Source organism: Diorhabda carinulata, chromosome 6 (genome assembly GCF_026250575.1).
Source record: "Diorhabda carinulata isolate Delta chromosome 6, icDioCari1.1, whole genome shotgun sequence".
NCBI lineage: Eukaryota > Metazoa > Arthropoda > Insecta > Coleoptera > Chrysomelidae > Diorhabda > Diorhabda carinulata.
Genome location: NC_079465.1, coordinates 18,675,533 through 18,699,370, shown reverse-complemented (window position 1 = coordinate 18,699,370; position 23,838 = coordinate 18,675,533). Strand labels below are relative to the sequence as shown.

The following is a 23,838-nucleotide window of genomic DNA, read 5'->3' as shown; positions in this document are numbered from 1 at the left end:
GCGAATGTTTCTAGTTTGTCGAAACTTGCCAGTAGCAGTATTTCTTCAGTGGTTATGATTATAGTTTAGTCCCAGCTAGCCCTGTGAGAATCAAGAATGTCCTTTGATTTACACTTTTTGGGCCAAGATATCTTTTTGTGCGTTTCGCATACGAATTGTTTTCGTTCTCGCAAATTCAAAATTAAAAATGGGTAAAACCAAGGAACTATTGTTTGAAACTCGTGCATCAATCGGAAGTCTTCATAGTCTGGGCAAAAGTAACCATTGCTGCCAAATTAAAAGCACCTGGACGTGCCGAGGACTACAACGTGAAGAAATATGCATTCATCAGGAGCTTTGGCGATAGAAAACGTTCAGGGCGACCTCGAAAAACCACAACCTCGCCTTGTATCGATCAGTAAATTTGATCGTCTCACGGGTCCAGCGATAGCAGCTCACATTAACGAATTTAGGGATCTACTTTTGAGTACTTCTACAGTAATTAAGAGGTTACAGTGGACCAAAGAACATAAAAATTGAACGCATTAGAGTTGAGGTTTTTAGGTCGAAGAGAAGGTCAAAGAAAAAACGTATGTAAGATCCATGCGTAATGCCGACTGTGAAGTACAGCGGAGGCTCGGTCATGGTTTGGAAATGTTTTGAAGGAAAGTTTATCTTCAAGCATGACAACGATCTTGAGCTGTGCTACAGTCGATCGACCTAAAACCAATTGTGGAACAAATTAGACAGGAAGTCAGAATGTTTCACTTCCACTTCCCCATCTTTGAAATATCCTGCATCCAAATGGACGACGATTAATCACCGAAAAAAATTTAAATATGTGATAATTAGTACATTTATTTGATTTATTTCAACTTTTGATTGGGTAAAATTGTTTAATAATTTGAATTCGTTGCTTCAGAGCAACGGCAGCTCGGTTTGTAGGAGCCGTCGTGACCATCGTCTCATGCAGCTTGCTTAAATTAGGATCATTACCAAAATCTCTTTGTTCAAACTGATTGTTTTTGCTGCATCACGCATACGCCATATCATTCTATCTATCCACTCTTTTCCTGGATAGCTCCGTCTTTCTTATTTTGCTCAATTCCTTCCTTCCAGTTCCTTGAGGACCTTCCTCGTGTCCTTCTATTGTGTGGGTTAATATATCAATGCTTTCAATCGTATCATCTGCTAGTCAAATTCTAGCAGAACTGCAAATATAGCCTGCTGCCAAAAGGGCTTTTCAGCTTCTGTACTTGTTGGTAATTGTCAGCAAATAATCCTGAACACCAAATAAGTATTCTTCTCTAGGACTGACACTTACAAATGCACTCATTTCCTTTTTAGTACAAGATCTAATATATATTTGTTTCTTCATTTTCATTTTCACGAATCTGTTTGATCTGGTTGGCATCAAACGCAAAGAGACTGCTTTCTATATCATCCTGTGGCGGAATGGTTTGTAATAAGACTCATTGTAGTTTGTGAGCTCCAATAAGTTACCAAATAACAGTTCACACTTATTATATAAAACTCAAATTCTATAATAACAAGAGGTTTCTTGAGGGATTTTAATTTGTAATGTTAAATGTTTCTTTCACTATTTCTTTTCATGTTTTTTTAGAGTTATCATCTTGAATATATTTCCGAGATTTCTCCAACAACTTAACTGAGTAAAGTACTTCTGGGAACTGCTTATTTTGTTCAATACACTTTTATTTTCTATGAACATTTCGTAAAATTCGTCATAAGAATGATCGAAATTCACTCGGGCTATCAACATGGAACACACTGATTCGATCTGTAGACGAGATTTTTCAGATGACCAACTGGAGCACTTGTTCCTGGTAGACACATCGCAAATTCAACGTCCTTGAGGAATTGTCTTTTTTACTCAGCTTGGATAAATCCTGTTTCTTCAATTGCAGTTTTTATCTTGTTTTTATCAACTCCATTCCACTCATATATTTTCTGATACTATTTGTTTTACGCACTGCTATTGATCAAACAGTTTTGTTTCTTCATTTTCATTTAAAAAAATCTGTTTGATCTGGTTGGCATCAAACGCAAAGAGACTGCTTTGGATCTTATCCCATGGCAAAAGGGTTTGTAGTAAGACTGTAGTAACATTGTAGTGTGTGTGTGCGGGATTATGTAACAGTTTTCACATATTATATAAAATTTGAGTAATTCAAATTTCCGTATAACTGGCAACAAAGCGGGACTTTTCGTAAACCGACGGGACATACTTTCGTTGTTTCAAAATTCCACTTTTATCCAAAATTATTACGGAAATTCCCATTATTTCTATTAAGAACAATAGATTTCTGATAGTTTCGATGAAAAACTGCGAATGACCAGTTTGTTTTAATAGATCGCCTACTACAGTTATATATTTCAAATTGTTTTCACAGGTGCTTGGAGAACAAACAAAACTGATAAAATCCCTACAGAAGCAGAATGAGGATGAACCGGCTGTAGAAGAATCACGTCATACGAAAGAAGAAATCAGCTGGTATGAACAAGGGAAAACTACCCGTAGTTCTGAGAAAGCTAGGGACGATCATAATGTTAGTAGCAGTACCGAAAATGCTTTAGCTTCTACTAAACTTGATTCTGATGCCATTTTCATTGATTTACCAGTTTTTGATAAAAATGAGAAACAAATTAAGTACATACCTTTGAACCATTGATTATTTACCTGAACTTTTTTTGGTTAAATCGTATTTTTGAAAAATAGAACATAGGCAATGTAATTGTCATTTTAAATAGGGAATTCCATATTTATTTGTTATAAATAAGAAATAAATAATAAATCGTGCTGATGAGGCTATTAATACATCAAATATGAACTAGGAAAAACTTTAAGATCATAACATAATTTTTTGAATAACCATTAATTCATCATCCTAAGATTAATCTTTCACCTGTACAAAGTCTGAAAATTGAGTAATACCGTATAAATTATTTACTATGAAATTTTTCCGTAACGAAAAGTTTTTTACAGACTGCGTGGTAACAATTATGAAAATCTTTGATTGCTACCTCAAACAGCATCCTCGTCGCAGTTGTTTAGATATTCTCAATCGACGGAAAATACGTTCCATTACGATTTTTCTACTACTAAAAGAACGAGGCGTAAACCAAAGGACAATAGACATCATTCGGGACATGAACAACGGAATTAGCACATATGTAAGAGTAAACAACGAACTCTCCAGTAAAATGCCAGTATCAACAGGGATCAGACAAGGAGATAGTCTCAGCCCAATACTCTTCAACATTATAATGGACGAAATCATAAAAGAAGTCAAAACGGCAGGCAGAGGATATAGAATGGGAAAACATGAGTTTAAGATAGTTTGCTACGCTGATGACGCGGTTGTGATATCCGAAGATGAGGATAATCTGCAAAAACTGCTACACAGATTTGAAACAGTTGCAGGAAAATTCAATATGATCATATCGACACAAAAGACACAATCCTTGACAATAGCGAGAGAACCAAGAAGATGCAAACTATCAATCTATAATAAAAGTGTAGAGCAGGTTATGTCTTTTAAATATTTAGGGGTTAACATCACGAGCAATAGGAACTTGAAACAAGAAGTCAAAACGCAAACAACAGCAGCATCTAGGATATCGAGATTCCTTCGAACCGTGATATGGAGGAATAAATTTTTAAGTATCGAAAGCAAAACACGGATATATAAAACTTGTGTCAGACCAGTAATGACATACGCCATAGAAACGAGGGCGGAGACTGCAACTACTAAGCGGATTCTTAGAACGACCGAGATGAAGACATTACGCTCAATCACAGGGAAAACACTAAGAGACAGAATAAGGACCAATGAAATTAGAAGAATGTATGACGTTCCGGATATAGTGAGATGGGCCAGAACTAGAAGAAGAGCATGGAGAGATCATGTCAATAGAATGGACGACGATCGACTGGCGAAAATCGCAAAGGAAGAGAGACCCAATACAAGTAGACCGCCTGGAAGACCACCAAAGCGCTGGTATGAGAGCTGGTCCTCGGAGTCACAACTTAGGCTGCCTCTTTGAAAACACAAGATATAGTCTTAAAATAAGAAGAAGAAGACGATTTTCTATTAGAGGAGAAGAGTAAGAAGTCGCATAGATTCTAAGGCATTGTAGCATTGGAAACCTTCTGGAAGCTATACACTGCTTTATACTTCAAAAGCAATAGTAGTTAAAGAGAACGAAGTAGCAGGACGATAGATCTGGTGAAGATTTATCACTAGAATGCTTTTTGGAGCTGAAGACTGCTTTATACTTCACAAGCAGCATGAAGGGAAGAGGAGGAATTCACAGGATCATATATTTTGCGAGGGTGTGACACTAAAATTCTTCTGGAAGCTGAAAATTGCTTTATATTTCACACGCAATAGTAGGGGGTAGAACGCCTGCTATATTTGAACCAACGATCCTGGTAAATTAGGACGTGTACACACTGTATCTTCATGTCATTATGCATCTCTTATTTCACGGCTTAGCTTGAACATTTTATACCCAAGAAATATTTGTGTTCAACTCGAAAAATCATCAGAAACATTTTTAATTTTATAGCCATGCTCTGCTCGAGATTTCATGCAACATTAAAATTAGTTTCATTCAAGGTTATCCCAAAGGCGACAAAAAAACTGATTACTTAATCTTCAGACCTCGTATCCTGAATTGTTCTCATTGATTTTGAATATTAGAATGAGCAATAGAAACAAGACACGTGATACTGTTTTTAACAACTATATCAGTATTAATACTAACTCCTCCATATTAATCATAAGGTGTCGCATATGGTTATGATGGGATCAATAACCGCCATTCATACTAATATATCATTTAGATGGAATTTCTGAAGCTGTTCTTGCATCAATTTTTTACTTTTTCACGCGTTGAATTCGGTTTTAGCGTTCAAGTTTCATCCATTTGTCTGATATTTTTATGTCCAAGTCTTTTATTTCATTATTTATCTGAACAGCTGGGAGAGAACTGAAGATCACACGCAGCAGTATATTTTCGATCAAATGTTGATTTATTGCTTTGTGTATTGGATAATATATATACAGTATAATTCGTTATATAAATCTCCACTGATTAATAAAAAGAGAACCGACTCCATATCATGGAAGATTTCATATTATTGTGTTTTTGGACCAAATAAAGAAGAATATCATCACTTATAGTTTTAATTTTTTTTGAGATATCGCCATTTCATAAAAAGTTGGCTTGTGCTGCTGGATCTAATATGTTCTTAGGAATATCTGGATTTTCTTACTTATTTTAAAGCTAGCAAGAATCAAGTTTACAGGAAATAAAACAATGCCGATAATGAATATACCATTGCCATGGAAATGTTAATCATGTTTGGTACTATTACGATGTATTATGATTACTTTAAAAATTTTTTGCTCCAGTAGAAATCAATTAATTTGAAGTCATCTGATTAAAGAAAACCAATCAGTACAATATTATACTGAAAAAAGATCTCATGGGCTCTTTCCAATTTATCACGTTGCCATGTATACATATCAATTTTGACTTTCAATTTGGTTATGATACTGAAGAGAATATAAAAGAAATTATAAAAATGAACATTTTCCAATTACTACAGGGCCCACAGAATTTTTTCAAGATCTATGAATTTGTCTTGGAATGGTTTTATGGCGTCTTCATTGCTTGACAACTTCTCGTCGGTTATTTTGAGTTGACGTATTCCGTGTCTCTCTTTAAATTTTTCCAAGCAACCTTTAATGACAGAAAGTTTTCCTCGCCTAAGCCTTTTTTTGTCGCTGTTCTATGAATCATGTAAACAATGTACCCTCTACTTGAGGATTTTCGGACGTTTTTAATGTCTTTCAAGCACTTGGACCCTTCTCAGTTTTCATAACATAAGATCGTATCTAATTTTCCTTGAGTTGACCCAAAGTCTCTCATTTCTCAGAAATAGTCAAGACTGCTTGTTTTCTTTTCTTTAACGTCGAAGCCGTGATTGAAAAACAAATAACAAATGCGTATGATAACTACTCGACATTTAGTAAGTTACTGGCGTGGCAAAAATTGAAAAAGCCAGCGGTGTTGCGTTTTGATTCAAGAGTAATATATTCCAAAACATTACCGAGCTTGTAACCAACTTATTTATTCAAGAAATACATATTGCTGATACTACTATTTGAATGTTCATTCCTTCCGTTCCAAACATCATATTGATATTTGAAGATTCTAGTTTTATCTATCGATTGTTTGATAACCATGTAAATGCCTGGAGAATGTGTAGGATAAGAGAAGTTAGTGGAATGAATTTGCTTGGAAAATTCCCATGAAGAAATTGTACTTTCTAAGTAGTTCATATCGATTTAGTGTGTCGCCCTATACCAAATAGATCTTGGCAGTCATTAAAAGATCCCGGATACATAGCTCGTTTACAGTGAGGTTTAGAACACAGAGCTCCTATCTAGATGTACTTTTTTCGAACGAAACAGGGCGATCAGAAAGACTATCTTTTATTAGAGTGATCGTTCTATACCAAGGAAATCTTAGAGGTCATTAATAGTAGCTCTAGTCTACAGTCAGGATTGGAATATAGAGATTTGTACGTAGCTATCGTACGAGATTGTTGCATGCCCAAAAAGTGATAATTTTGAAATCTACGTAAGTCTTCCAATAATATGTATTACTCTTGTCAAATAGTACTGCTTTTGGTTTACTTTTTGTTGTATCTTGGAATAATCACCAAGTTTGTATAATTATACCGAAATATTCAAAAAGTCATCGATGTTATTACAATAAACCAAATCACAATAAACACTGAGAACTGCACAAGATCACTGTGGTGGTTTTGGACATTTTGAACTTTGTGTCTTTTGTTTTTGCATGAGGCGTGAGCCAAGAAGTTCTGCATGTGCTTTCGATATATTATATGTATGCCTCTAAATAAGTCGTTTAATTCAGTTATTAGAATAAACCAAACCGCCTTCAATTCCGAAAAACTGCACAAGATCACTATGGTGATTTAGAGGTTCAAAGGCACTGTAGAAATTGCATGTTTTCCGTCGTGTGGTTGAGGTCTTTGAGATACTGAACAAGAAAGAACATCGTGAGTATCCGCGGCATTAACAACCAACAAATTTTACATGATAACATCACAAATGCTGTCGCAAAACAATGTAACACCCCATTAGCATAACACAGAAAATTCAGACAGCTGTGAAACGTCTATGGTTGATGAATAGTCACCATATTTCTTGATATTGCAACTCATTATCAGTAGGCAAAAACCTTGTTAAATGAATGAATATTTCATGTCAAATATTTCTTTAGATAATCATTTATATAAATCAGTCGAAAAGCTTATCGTTTAGATATCCTCGCTTTGTTTAAGCCCATTTTGTAATGTTCCACATACACACACCTTCTAAATGTTATTTATCATCATATATCTCCATTAGCATCTCCATCCTCTCACGATCATAATATGTAACTAAAAGTAATAGGACTTCTTAATACTTCACGTCGTGCTTTTACATGTTGGTTTGGACATATGTGATTTACTAATTTTTCAGATAACTTACACTGAGTTGAAATTGAGTTTCGTTCTATTTTAATAAATAAATATTGGAAATAGTTACAGGCGCCTAGAAGTTTTGCAAATCCTCTCGATTCGATAATAGGAACTGTTCAGGTTATCCCGGAAAACATCGGGAAGATGCTGCACGACGCGGAAGCATTCGCTAAGGATAATGTCTTGCCTATCGTAGTGAACTGGACACCGAAATTTATAGCCGACATTATCAGTCCCAGGAAAAAGCGGACGTTTATTCCATTCCTTGTAGAAGAGAATATATAACAAAAGGTATTAAGAATACCAGGGAATTTTTTATAAAAAGATTAGTAGTTCAGGTAGTGTTTATTTGTAAATATAATATTTATAATTTTTATAGCGTATTTTTACTTCAAAATTAGGTGAATATTTTTCATTATGACTTTTCGAAAATAATCTGTTTTCATATGTGAAAATTCCTATGCCAAAACTTGAACATATCGCAATTTGTTAAGACTAGTTTCTAATATTGTGGAAAGTACATTTGCTTCACTTTCTTCAAATATTCTCTTGTTGTATCGAGACCTTTTTTGATACAAAAGTGTAAATCAGCCGTCCAGTAAGAAAATATGTGAAATTTAAGAAAACACAGTTAATGAGCGAACAGCACATCTTTGATTTAATCATTTTAATAGTTAAGATTTGACTCTTGAACTTCGTTCACGCTCAGATCATCCACTTGCATGGGATATTGAGTTACAAGGGAATAGATCGATTATCAGACCCCTTGGATCATACATGGTCATTTGAAATCATTAGCTGAGATTTATGAGAGGTATCGATTAGTGCCTCATGAATTAACCGAGATTCAAGCAAAATAAGTAAAGGTATGTACTTGAGATGAAAAATGGATTTATCTTACAACCCGAACATGAAGAATCAGTGATTAGATGAAGGTCAATTACTAAAACGTGTCGCAAAGAGAAGTCGATTCGCGCGGAAAATTTTGTGGGTCTGCTAAAATTACAAATGCTTAGCGAACTTCCAAATCCTTTTAGATTTTAGAGCTATCAATGTCTAAGTATATAGAAGACAGCTAATGCGAATTTATTATAGTCCATTCCCAGCTAGCAAAGTAGTTCTATAAATTTAGAGTAATAAAACTTTTATATACTGTTAATGTTTTTTAGTTGTATCTAGAACACTGAATTGTTGCATTAATGTTTCACATAAGATTGTTTTGCCCTTAGAAACTAAAATGTTTTTCAAATTTATTGAAAGAAAGTTTTTAGAGCATAATTTATAGAGCATTTATAAGATAACTGCTATGAATACGTCGCCGCAAAATATAAAGCAATTGTTTGAGAAATCAAACTCAGTAGCTAGATTATCTGATACTGAAGATGATGACTGCTACTGTTGAGACGACGAAAAACATTATCTGTTTGACTATCAATATCAGGGAGTATTATTAATATTAATACTTTATAAAAATAATTCATTGCACAAATTGTTTTTGAATCTTGCTCGTTCAAGCAAAGTTTTAACTCTTCTAGTTTCCACGGTTCGGACTTTAATGTCTCCAAGAGGTTTTTTACATATAAAATAATAATAAAATAAAAATGAAATGAAAATTTCAACATATGAAATTCTCAATTTTATTGATGAAACTGAAAATAATATTCACACTATGTAGCTCAACTAAAATTTCTAAAAGTTCTGTAGTAAAAAAACCTTAGAAATGAGGTTAATAGTTGTTTTGACCGAGCATTGACGAACCCGGTCAAGTTTGGAGCGCTGTAACATCGTTTTAAATTAATTAATTAACTTAATTAACTTAAAAAATATAAGGAGGAAAACCATCGTAAAGAGATCCTCTAAAAAATTGTTTAGACATAATTTTTTCTGTAAAATCAATAGAAAAAAGGAAATTTTTTCACTTTTTTGCTCATAACTTTTTAAATTTTCGATTTACGACAAAAAATCATATCAACATAACTGTAGGTAAAGTGATTTACTATAAAACATGTCTCTGCAAATTTTTTGTAAGATTGATAGTTTCCGAGATATCGTGAATACATGTTTTCACCCCCTTTTCCAAGATGGCAAGCTGAATCTCAAGATATATAACTAAAGTTATGGGGCATGATGATAGCACCCTACCACAGCCAGTAGTACATTGCCCAAAGCTATTGGTCACTTCATGACGATGTCGATGATAATTAATGATTAAAAATGAAAAAAAAAGTTGTCGCTTCCTTATGAATTTCTGTGGCGACTCCATTGCAACCGAATCTCTACTGCTAGTTTACAACCCACTATATGCTATTCGGCGAAGTTATAGTCAAAAACCATCTGAAAATGAGACCAATGTACTTCGTTTCAATTCTTCTTCTCCTTATTATGCCGTTTTCTCATCGAATCCGTCTTTGTCTCTCGCAATATGAAACAATTATCCGACGCTGAGATTTTTCCATTCTCTTATGTCACGAAGCCAGGATTCTTATATCTGTATTTGTCGTTGCGTAAGATGTGTCCTATGCAAAATGTTTTTCTTATCTTAATAATTGTCGACTGCTTTCTTTTGCGACCAATGCGTCTTAGTACTTCGTCGTTGGTGATTCTGTCAGTCCAGGGTATCTTCAGAATGCGTCTATAGAACCACATCTCAAATGCTTCAGGTTTTTTGGTCATCTGAACCTTCAACGTCCAAGTTTCCACTCCAAAAATCATTACTGACCATTCCATGAATCCTATTCTGACGTGGAGGTTTAAATTTCTGTTTGCAAAGACTTTGTTTGCCGTTCTAGCCATTTCAATTCTGATCATGATTTCTTCGTCTGGATCCATTCGAGCGTTTATGACTGAATCAAGATACTTTATTCAGTGTGAGAATATTAATATTTTGGTTTTTATTTATAACCATGAATTTAGTTTTTTCCCTATTTATAATGAGTCTTATACTTTCAAATTCTCGGTTGAGTCTCTATGCTAGAATTTGAAGATCTTCTTCGCTCTTAACCATTATAACATCGGCGAATCTCTAAGCTGTTAATTAATGTTCCTCCGATGTTAAACCTCTCATGTCTTTCCTCCGGCATTTTCTGAAATACAAACTGAGAATATAGATTAAGTAGTTGTGGAGAAAAAACGCGGTCTTTTGAATTTCGATTTCGTCTGTCTCCATGTCCTCAACACGCACTACTACCGTTTGATTATAATAGAGATTTTTGATTAATCGTATATCGCTTTGGACTTTATCAAATGCCTTCTGGAAATCAATGAAACAGACATATACACTTTCGATATATTCTCTGGATTATTTTCAAGAGTACTTTCAATTAATTTAATGAAATTTGAAGTGTTGTAGTGAGAAATCTGCTGAACAGAGGATATTCTCGATTCACAATCATTCGACACAGCCTAGAATTATAACAAGCATTAGTAAACATCTTAGAATTCATGCTTAAAATATAATATTTAGATGGGAGACCAGGAGAAATATGAAGGTTAGAAGTTAACACATTTTCTTCCCGATGTATTCGCATTTCTAATATAGATAGATTGTGCGGCTTATGCAATTTACAGATTGACTTATAATAATAGGGAGGAGTTCAACTAATTCGAAGCTTTTCTGAGCCAATGCTGATACAAGAGAATAATTTCTACCTCATGTAATTTTCGCACTAAATTGACATAATAAACAACTGTGATTGTGATTCTATTTTACAGAAAATTCACAGAAATTCCGCATGTAGTATGCGGTTAATACTCAATTTTCCCAGACTATTAAGTTTTTTTCCACTAAAATCTACATTTGTAGGTCAAACCCCTCAAGAGATGTTTTCTACTTCTCTTTTATCGTTAATCTTCTGTTACACTTCTTACAAACCTCTCTATATGCATCACTATTTTTTTTTTCAAAGGAACAGTGTCGGAGCAGTAGAGTTTCAGAAAAAATACTCAAGTACAAGAAATCTTAGGAAAAAGGATGCGAAATTTACTGTTAGCTTACAAAGAACAAATTTTTGTACAATCTTTTGAATAGACGATTAATGCCAAATTTTCCCGAATATATTAACCAAACAAATCTTTGACAGAATAGAGCTACACTTTTTACGAGGGCAAGTCAGAAAGTTATCAAAAACCTATGTAAACAAACATCTGCATGTGCAATTTTTTTTTAAAAACATTACTTAGCACCTGTACCATTTCATTAATTTATTTTGCACAAAAACCAACCACTTCTTATAGCAACCAATGTACCACGAAAGATGGTAATTAGAAGAAGCAAAGTCTGTAGGGAGGATATTGAAACACGTCTTATTCTAGTTTGCGTAAATCCAAACTTGTTCTAATAATAGTATCAGGGTGGTTTACATTTTCACCATCAGTTTTTGAAGACGGTAATTTGGTTATCAAAACGTACCACAAACAGAGTAATAGTGTTGGTGTAGTGTAAATAGAACCCGCAGATGACGTCCCCATGACCTCAACATGTCAATAAGAAACCAAAAAATTCAGCGTCGTGGAAAAAATTTCTCATTCAATCAATATTAAATTTTCATTTCATATATAAAAATTTCTCTTTCAGAGCTGTTCAAGTTCCACATGTCAGAACCGACTTAAACGACCTGAAATTCTCGCTTTTTCTTTTCGATATCTATTTTTTTGGCCTCAATTTCTTTCGAAACTCTTGGCATAATGATATATAAATCCAGAGGAACAAAAATCATAATGCTATAATGAAAAATAAGTTTTAGTAATTTTCGTATGAAAAATATTGTGCTAAAGTGAAAGAAGCAGGCTAGAAAATTTTAAAAAATCTCACATTTAAAACCTTATTTTGCGTTTTTCTCGGATATAATGAGAAGTTAGACAAAGACATTTTTTCTCATGATTCAAATGTGTTTAAAGTCGACTCAAATATCTTTTTACATCCAATCTTTATTAATATAATTTACAATTCTGGTATAGTGGTGATTGAACAAGAATCTAAAAATCGTTCTAAGTCTTCTAATCTTTTGACTTCCCGTTGTATATGTTTCAGATGACCCCACCTCAACTGCTTCAATTGTTTTATGTATATTGGCTCTTCTACTAAAAAAAATCGTGCAATCGTTAATTTTATAACATAAACTAAAGGTTGCTTATAACGTTTATCTACGTCTGTTTTTCGACCTTAATAATACACAGCAGTGATTGATGAATCCATTAATCACTACTGTAAGATGCTTTTTACATTGTTTCTTCAATTTCTTATTTCCTAGACCTTTTGATGCATTAATGCTTCTAAATGTTCTGGATTTCAGATTTAAAATTTCATCTGTCTTAAAAAACTTATAAAAGAAACCAATTTTAAATCAGAAGAGACCTCAAATCAAGAACATTTAGAAGCATAGTATATTATTTTGTTACAAAAAATCGGTTTTCATGAATTTCTCATGTGAAACACTACTAAACATTGTCAATTTTGTTCTATACACATAAAAAAATGGAAAATTAAATTTTCTTGTACCAGAATCGAACCTGGGACCTACAGTTTGAATGCAAGATGCATTTTCACTGTACTATCAACGACATTGAATGTGTTAGTGGTATATCTGTTCCTTAACGTACCTTTTGAATCAATACAGATTTGACTCAAACCTGTCCACATTATTGTGTGTTTAGAGCTAACTAAAAATGGATATTGAAAATGAAAGTGACACCATCAGAAATTACATAAGCCGCTGAAGTTATCTCGTTAAATTTATTGCCAGAAAAGTCGAGGAAAGTGGCAAATGAATTTTGAATTGGCAAAAGAGATTATCAATAACTATAAATAAATACGGTGATGAAATATTTGTTCGAACAAGTTAATAGTGTTTTTAATAATGTAAAAAGATTTTCCAACAAAAATATTCAGTAGTCGTGGATTATGTCGGTGATTTATGCCACTCGCTACCTCTCTTAGCTATTACTTACTTAACCTCGTAAATTAAAACCTACATTATACACTCGTGAATAATATACTATAAGACCCCGAAATAATATGGTGAATCAACTGTGTATGGCTATCAAGACGAGTCAAATCCACCAAGTTATGTGCGCAAGAAAAAATCACATCAGAACGTCAGAGGGTGAACTAGGAATTATACAACACCTTTTATTTATCAGAAATCGGGGGAGGGGTTGAAAAAAATATCAATGAAGACTTACACCGTTGATCAAACAATTTATTACCCACGTGACAATCACCCAGGTATTTCCGGTAACTGATCTGTATAATTGAAACTGGGATCTCCATTAAACCAAAAGAGAAGAAAGAAAGATAAAGACAGCGAAAGAAATGATATATGAATAATAAATAAGCTGTGGATAAAAACAAGGAAAACTTTAAAGAAATTGGGGTGAAGAGAAACATTTTAAGAAATGGTTTGGAGGATTGAACTTGAAATATTTTGCCTTCGGTTTAGTTTTCAACGAATATTAAAGTGAGGACTCCATTAAAGGAATTGTCACCAAACTCACTAATTTCGATAAAGAGATAAGTAATTCAATTTTAAAAATTTATTTTTATTTCTACTTAATTGAAAATGATAATAAATAGCAGATGTTGATAGGAAGTTTCAAAATGAACTAGAAAAAACAATCAAATTATAACAATAGGAAAGTGAAAATAGTTTACCAGCGAAAGATATGAGCAAAAAACAATAGATTGAAGTGAACTTTACCATCAATATCTTCCTTTTCTATACTTTGATGATTATAGCAAAAATACCACTGGAAGATGTGGTACACAAAAAATCACGTGAATGTTTTGATATAGGTCAAGAAAAAAAATAAAATCGTGTTTTTTATTTTCTCCTTTTCGAAGTTTTGGAAGTAAAAACTCATTATTGGTCAATAAACTGAGTATAGACGGAATTTTCCATTCTTTCATTAGATTGAATTCCTGTATCTTCTTATAAATCTATACTCGTATACATGTAGAATAGTAAATGCAAAAAAGAAAGTGAAACAAGATAGATCAACTCAAATAATTAAATATGAATCATTTTTTGAAGAGATATCTCATCCAATTTACTAGAAATATATTTACCTCCAACATCCTTTCCGTTATCATCTTCTAATACATTTTGAATGGAATTACTGGTACAAATTACATGTGGAAAATGTTTCTAATTGTAAATTGGAACATCAGAACATTTTACAACACTCATTTTTTCTATTGTATCTTCTACATACCAGACATTCTACAACACTCATTTTTTCTATTGTATCTTCTACATACCAGACATTCTACAACATTTATTTTTTCTATTGTATCTTTGCAATCCAAAAGCAATCATTTTCACGATATAACTAAACGGAAGGTAGTACAAGTTATTTTTGAATGATCATTTTAGTAAAACAATTTTAGTGGCACCCACTTTTTATCGCGAATCGCAACAGGTAAAAGAAAATAATAAAGATACGAGGATGGTGCCAGAAGAAACTGATCCAACAAAGAAAACACAAAAATTTTTCAACGTAATCTCCTTTTAGCTCCACACAATTTTCCCAATTATATTCAATAAGTTCATTGTTGAAAAATATTTGATCACCGAACCATTTTTTCAAATCTCGGAATAGAAATTAATCCGAGGGGGCCAAATCTAACGAATAAGTTGCATGAGGTGGCAATTCATAATTGAATTCATCAATTTTGGCTATTGCAATAACCAATGTAGGAACTGGTACATTGTCATGATGAAACACAACACTTTCTTTTTAGCCATATACCCGCCGTTGAAAATTTTTCTTTTTTCAAGATAGTCAATCCAAATTATTCCACGCGCATCCCAAAAAACCGACACCATGACCTTGCCTGCTGATAAAACGGTCTTTGCCTTCTTTGGAGCCGCATATTTGTTTTCAGTCCATTGTTTTGGTTTTTATTTTATTTCGGGTGATGAACCCACGGTGCAAAAATTCGGCCTTATTTCTGTGAAAAACTGCCAAAAACTCTATGGAAACATCTTCAAGACGCGATTTTTGTTCAATTGTGAGCGAACGCGGCATCCATCTTGCGCACAGTCTCTCATGTCCAATTTCACAGTTAATACTGCACTTTTTGAAATTCCTACTATGTCTGCTAGCAGTCGACGATCATCCAGTACCGTTTTGTTGATTTTCTTCAATATTTCCGGAGTCGTCACCTCATTTGGTCGGCTATTGCCATGCTGGACTTCGCTGGTCGTACGGCATCGTTTGAACCCTACTATCCAATATTTTACAGTTGATAGTCTCACTCAGAGTAGAATCTAGTTCAGCTCTCATATTGGTTGGGGTAATGCCTTCCCAATAAAAGTATTGTATCAAATAATCGATGACCAATTTTTTCCATATTTCCAAATTCACTGAAAACGTTCACTACTAATGACTGTCAAAGAAGTACCAAACAACATGATGTCTTCAAACTTGCTCTACAGATTGGGTACTTTCTAACACAGTGGTACTTTACAAGCAACTACAGCTATCGCTAGATCAGTTTTTCTCTTTTTTTTTTAAATATAAACTGTGTTTGCAATTTCTTTTCGACATCTTAATTAAATTTGTAACTAGATATTGATTGTTGAGTAAGAATTGACGAATATTATTTAGGATTGTTAAAAAAATATTCAGTTGAATTAAAAAATATGACGTGAGGAATATTTTAGGTTCAAGGAAAGTAGGTTGATACGTTTATATGCTATTTATGATCTCAAGCTACTGTCCTGATATAAAAACAAAGGAGAGTTATTTACAGAAGGTACTAGTGAATATAGTTTTATGAGGTTCGTTCCAACCGATCAAATAATCGTCCTTGGTACGGTGACGATTCTGCGCAAAAATGATTCCGTGTTCCAACCGGGTGGTAACCGTTATACGAACGATTATTATTTGTGTTCCAATTGACTTAGGTATCGTTGTGAACCGTTTCCGGAACAGTCTTTCCGATAATTGGTTTCAAGAACCGTGCATTTGAGGAGATTGCGCAGAAAATATCTATAAACGCTTCCGATAACCGTTCCGAGTACGGTCCCGACTAGACAGTTATCCTGTCGTTTTCGATTGTAGATTCCAGAACCGGAAGCTATTAAACTGTACAACAGAAAGACTGATTTATTCAGGAAACGAATCGAACATTCTAAAATTCAGTAAGGAGAGCGTGCCCGGTGCGCTCTTCGATTTCTTATCTAATGAAGAAGAGCGTGCCGGCGCGCTCGTTTTCCTTGATTTTATAACTCGATAGCAAACTATCCGTTACAACCAAAGGACTCAACTTTGTATTCCCGTGATTCTCGAAGAAGCCGTTTACCGTTTTAAAATCGGACAAGTCAAAGTGTGCCTTTTTTTCAAATTGAATTAAAGGTAAGTGAAACACATTTTTCGTAGAGTTTACTTTTGTTTTAGATATTAATCTTGAAATTCCACTTGTATAGAAGTAAAATCATGTTGAAAAACAAATATTGACAACTAAATAACTGAATCGTTAATATAAATTGACATTTTTTCTAATTAAAAATATTTAATTTGAGCATTTCGTTTAGTCTATTTCAAAAAACTATTTTTGATAAATAACTAAATTGTATATTCTTGTAAATTGGACAAGAAATTTATTTTTGAGACCATTTTTAGAATTATCATCATTTTTAAATTTTTGTTTTATTTTTTTCAGTTATTTTTCAAGATTTGGGATATATTTCTGTTTTTTCTGATTTCACTTTATCTCATCCTAACTTTTAAATACAATGTTGTTTCTATATTTCTCACAGTGTATTTTTGATCATTTTTTTAATCGACTTCTAGAAGTTAGAATACGATATAATCATGAACATCCCTCAGAGAAAAGCCCCGGCCTGGCCTGTTTGTAAATATAATTTCAATTGAGTTTATATAAACTTTCTTATATTAATTTTAGTAAATAAGTCTACTGTTAATTGTGACTATAATTTTAATTTAATTTATATAAAGTAAGTTTTTGAAAAATTGTAAAATATAATAAACGTTTTATGAAAAACAAATTGTTTACTCATTATATTTCCTACAACATTTTTATTTGATTGACAATAAAAAAAAGGTCAAATATGTATATGATTTTAAGTAATCGTTAACGTAATATTATATACAATTACATTTTTTGAAAATATTGTTTTTGATTTTTTTTATTGTTGGTTTAATTTCTCGGTTTTGGCACCAACAAAGAATTAGTTACAAGGTAAGTCACGAGATTAGGCTATCCGCTACACAGATGAACCATTGACGGAGAGCGAGCCGAGACGCACCCGATTAATTATCGGAAATAGGACCTTCTGATTTTTTTAAACATTTTTTTAATTCAAATTAGTGTTAGATCGAATAATTCATATCAAAAAACCTTTCCCTTAGAGCCAAAGGTTTATCTCAAATAGCCCCGTACTCAGGATAATCTGTCAAAATGGCTACCGTATTAAATGGGTTTTAATAAAAAAGAATCAAATCCCAGTAAACATATTTAGTGGGAGATGCAATTTGATGTGGGTATTATAATATTTTGCGTACGATAGATTAATGTGTGAGGAAAAAATATTTATACTGTAAAAGCTGTACGGTACACCTTACTCAGGAAACCTAATTACCTGTGTTCGACTGGCAACGGCACAGCTTCTCCTTTTCTTCTCGATCTTCATCCAGTTCACGTGAGGTGACATTTGATATGAGGGAATCAGTTAAAGCGTTTGTTATTTTCACAGAAAGATCCCTGTCTGATCTTGCTAGGTGTCTATTTACGGTTTCTATGGCTTTTTTTGGATTCATTGCTTCAAACTGAAATTAACTAAATATTATCACTTATTTTTTAGTAACATTATTGTAAGGGATCGAACTAAATTTCAACATTCGGTTGATTTCAGTATTCAGTAACTTGTTTTCAATTGTAGTTCAATTTCTCGGGAATATAACATTTCTATGCTATTTTCTAATATAAAGGAGTGAAAAAATGAGTTGTTATTCAAAATATATTGTGAAGTGAATCCTTGACAGACGAGGATGTTGTTGAACATTAGCTTTGGATAATTATTTTATTTTGGTTCTCGATTCTGCTCAAATTTATTTTGTCTAAAGACAAGGCAAATGCGTACGTCAAAGAGCTGGAATACATACTGTTGGCGTGGCACCTAAAAAAATTGCTGAATTCCTCAATTTTGAGCATCCAGAAAAGTACACAGGACATTGCTTCAGAAGGACTTCGACAACGCTGTTGGTTAACGCTGGAGATGATATCAATGTTTTAAAACGCCATGGTGGATGGAAGAGTTCATCATTGGCTGAAAAATATGTGGAAGAATCCGTCGAGAGCCAAAAGAAAATAGCAAGAATGATACAAGAGGGTGAAACTTTTGTACAAGTGTTAAACCAAAATCACACATCTTCCAGTGGTAACAGTAGTTGCACTATTACTGTTAACATTCAAAAATTAGAATAACAGTTTAGTTATTGATGTTAATTTATTTTTTATTTCGAAATTATCACAAACGGGATTCTCATTTTCTGGACTGAAATTAGTACTCTAAAGTCGACTTTACAGTACAGTATGAAAAAAAGTTATTTGTTGGATTTTATAAATTATTTTTCGCAGTTTTATTGTGAAATGTATCCTTATAAAGTTGCATAAAAACGAAAATTTCCTCCGGGAAACATGGTTTAGTTGTTTTTCCATCAACTATACAGTGCTTTGCTCAGTGTAGGTGAGCGATAAATTTAGTCTAAAGAGCAAGAATTTTGGAAACTGGTGGAAAATCAACAAAGCCCTTTGTACTTTTGAGCTGCCACTGAATTATTTGATAAATATTGACGCAACATTGAAAATTCATTTGCATAAAACATTGCTTCAAGTGTTACTTATGAACTGCCTAAGAAAACTGCGGAAATACACAGTTTTTGCTGTATAAATTTGGGAGAATTGAAGAGTACTGTGAAGTAGAAGGATACTGTAAAGTGCCATTTTCCAGTTTCAAGTTATTTCTAAAAAGTAGACTTTACAGTACAGTGTGAAAAAATAGTTATTTGTATGCCAAGGACTGAAAGTGCTACTTTCTTGGACGAGACTGAAAATTGCGAGACGACCGAAGCGAGGCGAGCAACAGACGAGTCCAACAAAGTAGTATTTCATCCGAGGCGTACACAACATTTTTTAGACGACGCATAAGATCCAAACCTTTTTTTACAGTGTACCCTTTGTTTTGTTTCTTAAGAAAATTTATGAGTTTTGGATATTTGTTGATGTGATCATCTAGTTGCATGGCGAGAGTACTTTTAATCATCGAGAATGTAGACCATAAAGTAGAACTTTTCCAGATTTTAGATTTTTCTGAAAAATAAGCGAGCACTACGTTTTCCGTTGGGATTTTTGCCTTGACTCCTGTCAAATGTCAACATTGAAGTGGCTAGAGTCAAATATAAGAAAGTTAAAGTTGTCGACTACAGAGCGTCCCGAAAGTGTTTTGCAATACGGAACTGTCACTTTCACTACATGGAACATTCAAAATAACACAACTTTCGGTAGGTAAATGAATACAGAACGAACAATTTCAGATACAATTTGTATATATGTTTTTGTCTTCGATAGAATTTGTTGTTTGATTCGTATTTGTGGTGGAAGGAAGTATTCTGCTAGCAATTTCAATCTTGTTTGTTCTTGAGTCATCTATATAAGCTTTAAGGTTATGCAAAATTATCGAAGTGAAACTGTCAACTGTCAACTTTGAAGTGATTAAGGTCACATTTAAGGAAGTTGAAGTTGTCTACTCCAGAGCGCCCAGAAAGTGTTTTGCAGTACTTACGGAACTGTCACTTTCACTACATGGAACACTCAAAACGCAACTTTCGGTATGTAAATTAATACAACTTTCAGATGGTATCGTCTAAAAAAGGATTTTGTTAAATTGTCTCTGTCACAGGATACTATAAATGTCATTGGTTTGTCTAGTCAAAATGTCTTTTTCAAAATTGTAGTGATTATTACTATAATTTGTTTGCTCTAGACATTTGGTTTTATAATCATATAGTATAATCATATAGTATCATCAAGTTATTTTCCTAGTATCGTCACTTCTTTCGTTTTTCTTCATCTTTTTAACACACATGTTTCTCGTTTTTATCCCAATCTCTTCCATTTTAAATGTTGAGTTATCTTATTGTATTTACTTTTTGCGTTGTTTCTTTTAATTCATCTCTGCTTATTTCTCACTAATTTAAGTTATTTCCTTTTACTCCTTCTCAATCCAAAATTTTTGATGCACTTCTGACAATTCTTCATCAAATTATTTCGATGAATCATTTTATTTGTCTTAGTGTTTTTTTTTTTTCAATAAATTTCTCTTTTTATGAAGCATATCGTCTCTATATAAATGTTATATCACTTTTTATAACCTGTTCGTTCATTTCATTCCATCTCGTTCCGATGCTTAAATATTTTCAATATAATTGTCAATTTAAGTCTGGAAATATAAAAAATGGGCAATAAAATCGTGTCTTCATCGATTTTTATATATTCTCATCTATAATAAGCACATAAAAATTCTTATCTCTCAAAACTTTATTTGAAAACTTATATAGGAGATCTAGAAATAAAACGTGAAACATGGAATTGGGTATTTCACGTTATCCAGGCGAACGTATATCGTATACAATCAAAAAACTACCAATAATCTCACCAATCTTTCACGTATTAAAAATAAACTATATATAAACACAGGGTGTGACGGGAAAAGATTAAAAGTAATGCCGAATACAGTCACGTTTAAAATCTGAAATTACAAAGCTGTAGGTATAAAAGGCAATCCGATTAAACCGGAAGTAGACGTCAACTTGGTTATTCAAATATTACCTTCCATTTTTTGAATTCTACATGGAATTTTAGAGATGATGTTTTGAAAAACTTCTAGTCTACATTGGATAAATATGTCTGCAATTAAAACGGTCAATTTCAACTAATAAACAAAACGCTTGCTTGTTAACTCCATATATTCAACTCATTGATATTATATACAGAGTGTTTTGAGCCTAGCCGCCAGCACGCACAATAAATCATTAAAAAGCTGCTTCCTTCAAAAGCAACGTTCTCTATTTTATAATAGTTTTCGTTGTATTTTCATAAGTCAATTGGTTTGGCTTCGGTTTAGTTGCAATAGAATTTATAGCATCGATATTTTCTGGTACAACATTCGATTTTGGATGACCTTCGCGGAATTCATATTGTAGCAAAGTACGACCACAATAGAATTCGGAAAAACAGTGAAACGCGATAGCTCAGGAAGGTGCTTCATCATCAAAAGTAGAAGCGAATTGATCGGCACGCTGCTATTCGTTTAATTCACTTCACACACACCAAAGCTATGGAAAATCATCACGATGTAATTCCATTTTTTGACCAAAATGAATGTTTCAAATATCTACAACTCAAATAGCACTCGTATGACAACTGAGTACGTTCACTATTAAAAATTTAAAAATTTATGATGAAAATGTCTTATTTGACATATTCACAACGGTGTTGCCATATTTCAAAACGATCAGCCCTCGTGTCAATATAAGGCTGTCAAATATTTGATAGCTATAACCTTAATTGTTTACATTGTTTTGACATTTTTTTTGCACTTCATACTAAATAATGGCCCATACAGGATTCAGTAATGATGATTTTCTAAATCTCATTATTATTTTCATCGAAAGTAATTGAATTTTTGACTTTTTTCTGTAGAAAGATGTCCTAATCGACCAAATGAAGGGTTGAATAACTGAAATAAATTTCAAAGAGACATGACTATATAAAAACTTTTCTTTTTTCTTTTCCATCTAATCATCATATAGTTCAGTTTAGTTTTACTGAAAACAAGATATTTTTTTTGTTCTCATTCGTACAGATTTGAAAAATATCCTTTTTATATTACAATTTATATGAAATATGAAATTTCGCATTGCGCTTGATGAATAAAATAAAAAAAGTTTTTTACATATCTAGTGTCATTGATCAGATCTCGGAACGCGATCGTCTGCAAGTCAGAAAAAAATTCTCCTTTCGTCAGTCAAAGTTATCACATTCTTCAGTGGTCTAAACTCGTAAACGAAAAAACTCAATTGAATTTTTAGATGCTTCTCAGTTTACATAAAGTTGATTTCATTTTGAATTAGAAGAAAAAATAACTTTTGTTTATACTTGATAACTCCAACAATTTGAGTAAATTCTATCATACAGAGCAAGTCTGGAATTTGGAATAATTTCAGTATTATATCTGAAAAGGAAATGTTTGAATCGAGGAATTTCTGATCCATTATGATAACGTATCTCAATTATCTTAATTTCCTATTTCTTTATAGGTGATAACAGTCTTTTTAATAAACGTCAACAAGAAACAGGAGAGATAACTTTTAGAAAAATATCAGATTTGGAAAACATGTAGGGGGAATTACACACAATGCATTAGAAAAATCAAGTAATGCCTAGCATCAAAGGACCTTTTCTCTACGGAGTAATATAATCAAAAAAATTAGTCCTTTTATAGGAAAGTCTGGACACGAGCAGTCGTTCACACGAGATTGGTTGGACTCGAACTAAGAAATTAATGGTGGATCCAAGCAAATAGAAAATAAAGGTAATGAAGACACAGAAATTGTCGAAAGAATTGAAAATACTTTAAGCACAGATTACAGCTCAAACAACTGCCTGAAAATAAAAGAAAAGCCACAAGGAATACAAAACTAAATATTTGTAAAGCAGTTTATAAGAGCAGTTGTCACAGAACGTCAACAATATGAAAACATAACAAACAACACAAAGTTAGCGAACTATGGTACCACCGTACAATTAAAAAAAAGGAGCAAGCGGTAGTAGCAATCCGGATGGTATTTATTGTTAATAAAGTTGTGATAAGTGAAGTTTTAAGTGTTAATCAATTGACTTGTACAATATTATTGACCAATCTCATTTGAGAACCGTAATGTTATTATATAATATAATACTAACCTCATTTCGATTTCTGTCTCCTGGAACAGTTCCCAATTCCTTACTCAAAGCCCTGTCAATCAAATTGACTATATAACTCTTAGATTTATGTAATTCCAAAGCACAATGGTCGTCTAGGGGTTTTATAGTATTCAGCGGTTGGGGGCGAACGGTAGTGGATGTTAACTTTTTGGTGATATCCTGTATGCTTGCAACAGATTCTGAATTTTCTCTGAAGTCGCATTGCGACCTGAATAAATTTTGTGTTATGTCTTGATAGTTGAAACTTCTCAAATCAAATTTCTGT

At 33.0% G+C, this 23,838-nt stretch overlaps 2 protein-coding genes across 10 annotated transcripts in view; one reads left to right on the top strand and one right to left on the bottom strand.

Moving 5' to 3' along the window:
* Positions 1 to 7,937, top strand: part of LOC130894953 (uncharacterized) — a 59,029-nt gene extending 51,092 nt beyond the window's left edge. For 2 of the 5 annotated variants that reach the window (XM_057802019.1, XM_057802020.1), the window contains exon 13: positions 2,394 to 3,035. In XM_057802019.1, the coding sequence (XP_057658002.1) occupies positions 2,394 to 2,672 (279 nt within the window). In that variant the 3' untranslated portion in view covers positions 2,673 to 3,035. Of the gene's footprint in view, positions 1 to 2,393; positions 3,036 to 7,627 lie in introns of those variants that run through there. The other 3 variants (XM_057802018.1, XM_057802017.1, XM_057802021.1) reach the window with 3 other exon arrangements.
* Positions 7,938 to 12,472: 4,535 nt separating this feature from the next.
* LOC130895003 (uncharacterized) overlaps positions 12,473 to 23,838 on the bottom strand; it is a 39,299-nt gene continuing 27,933 nt past the window's right edge. For 3 of the 5 annotated variants that reach the window (XM_057802092.1, XM_057802096.1, XM_057802093.1), the window contains 3 exons: positions 23,553 to 23,834; positions 18,169 to 18,355; positions 12,473 to 12,643 (listed from right to left, as the gene is read on the bottom strand). In XM_057802092.1, coding sequence (XP_057658075.1) covers positions 12,504 to 12,643; positions 18,169 to 18,355; positions 23,553 to 23,834 — 609 coding nt within the window. In that variant the 3' untranslated portion in view covers positions 12,473 to 12,503. Of the gene's footprint in view, positions 12,644 to 18,168; positions 18,366 to 23,552; positions 23,835 to 23,838 lie in introns of all 5 variants that reach the window. The other 2 variants (XM_057802095.1, XR_009059417.1) reach the window with 2 other exon arrangements.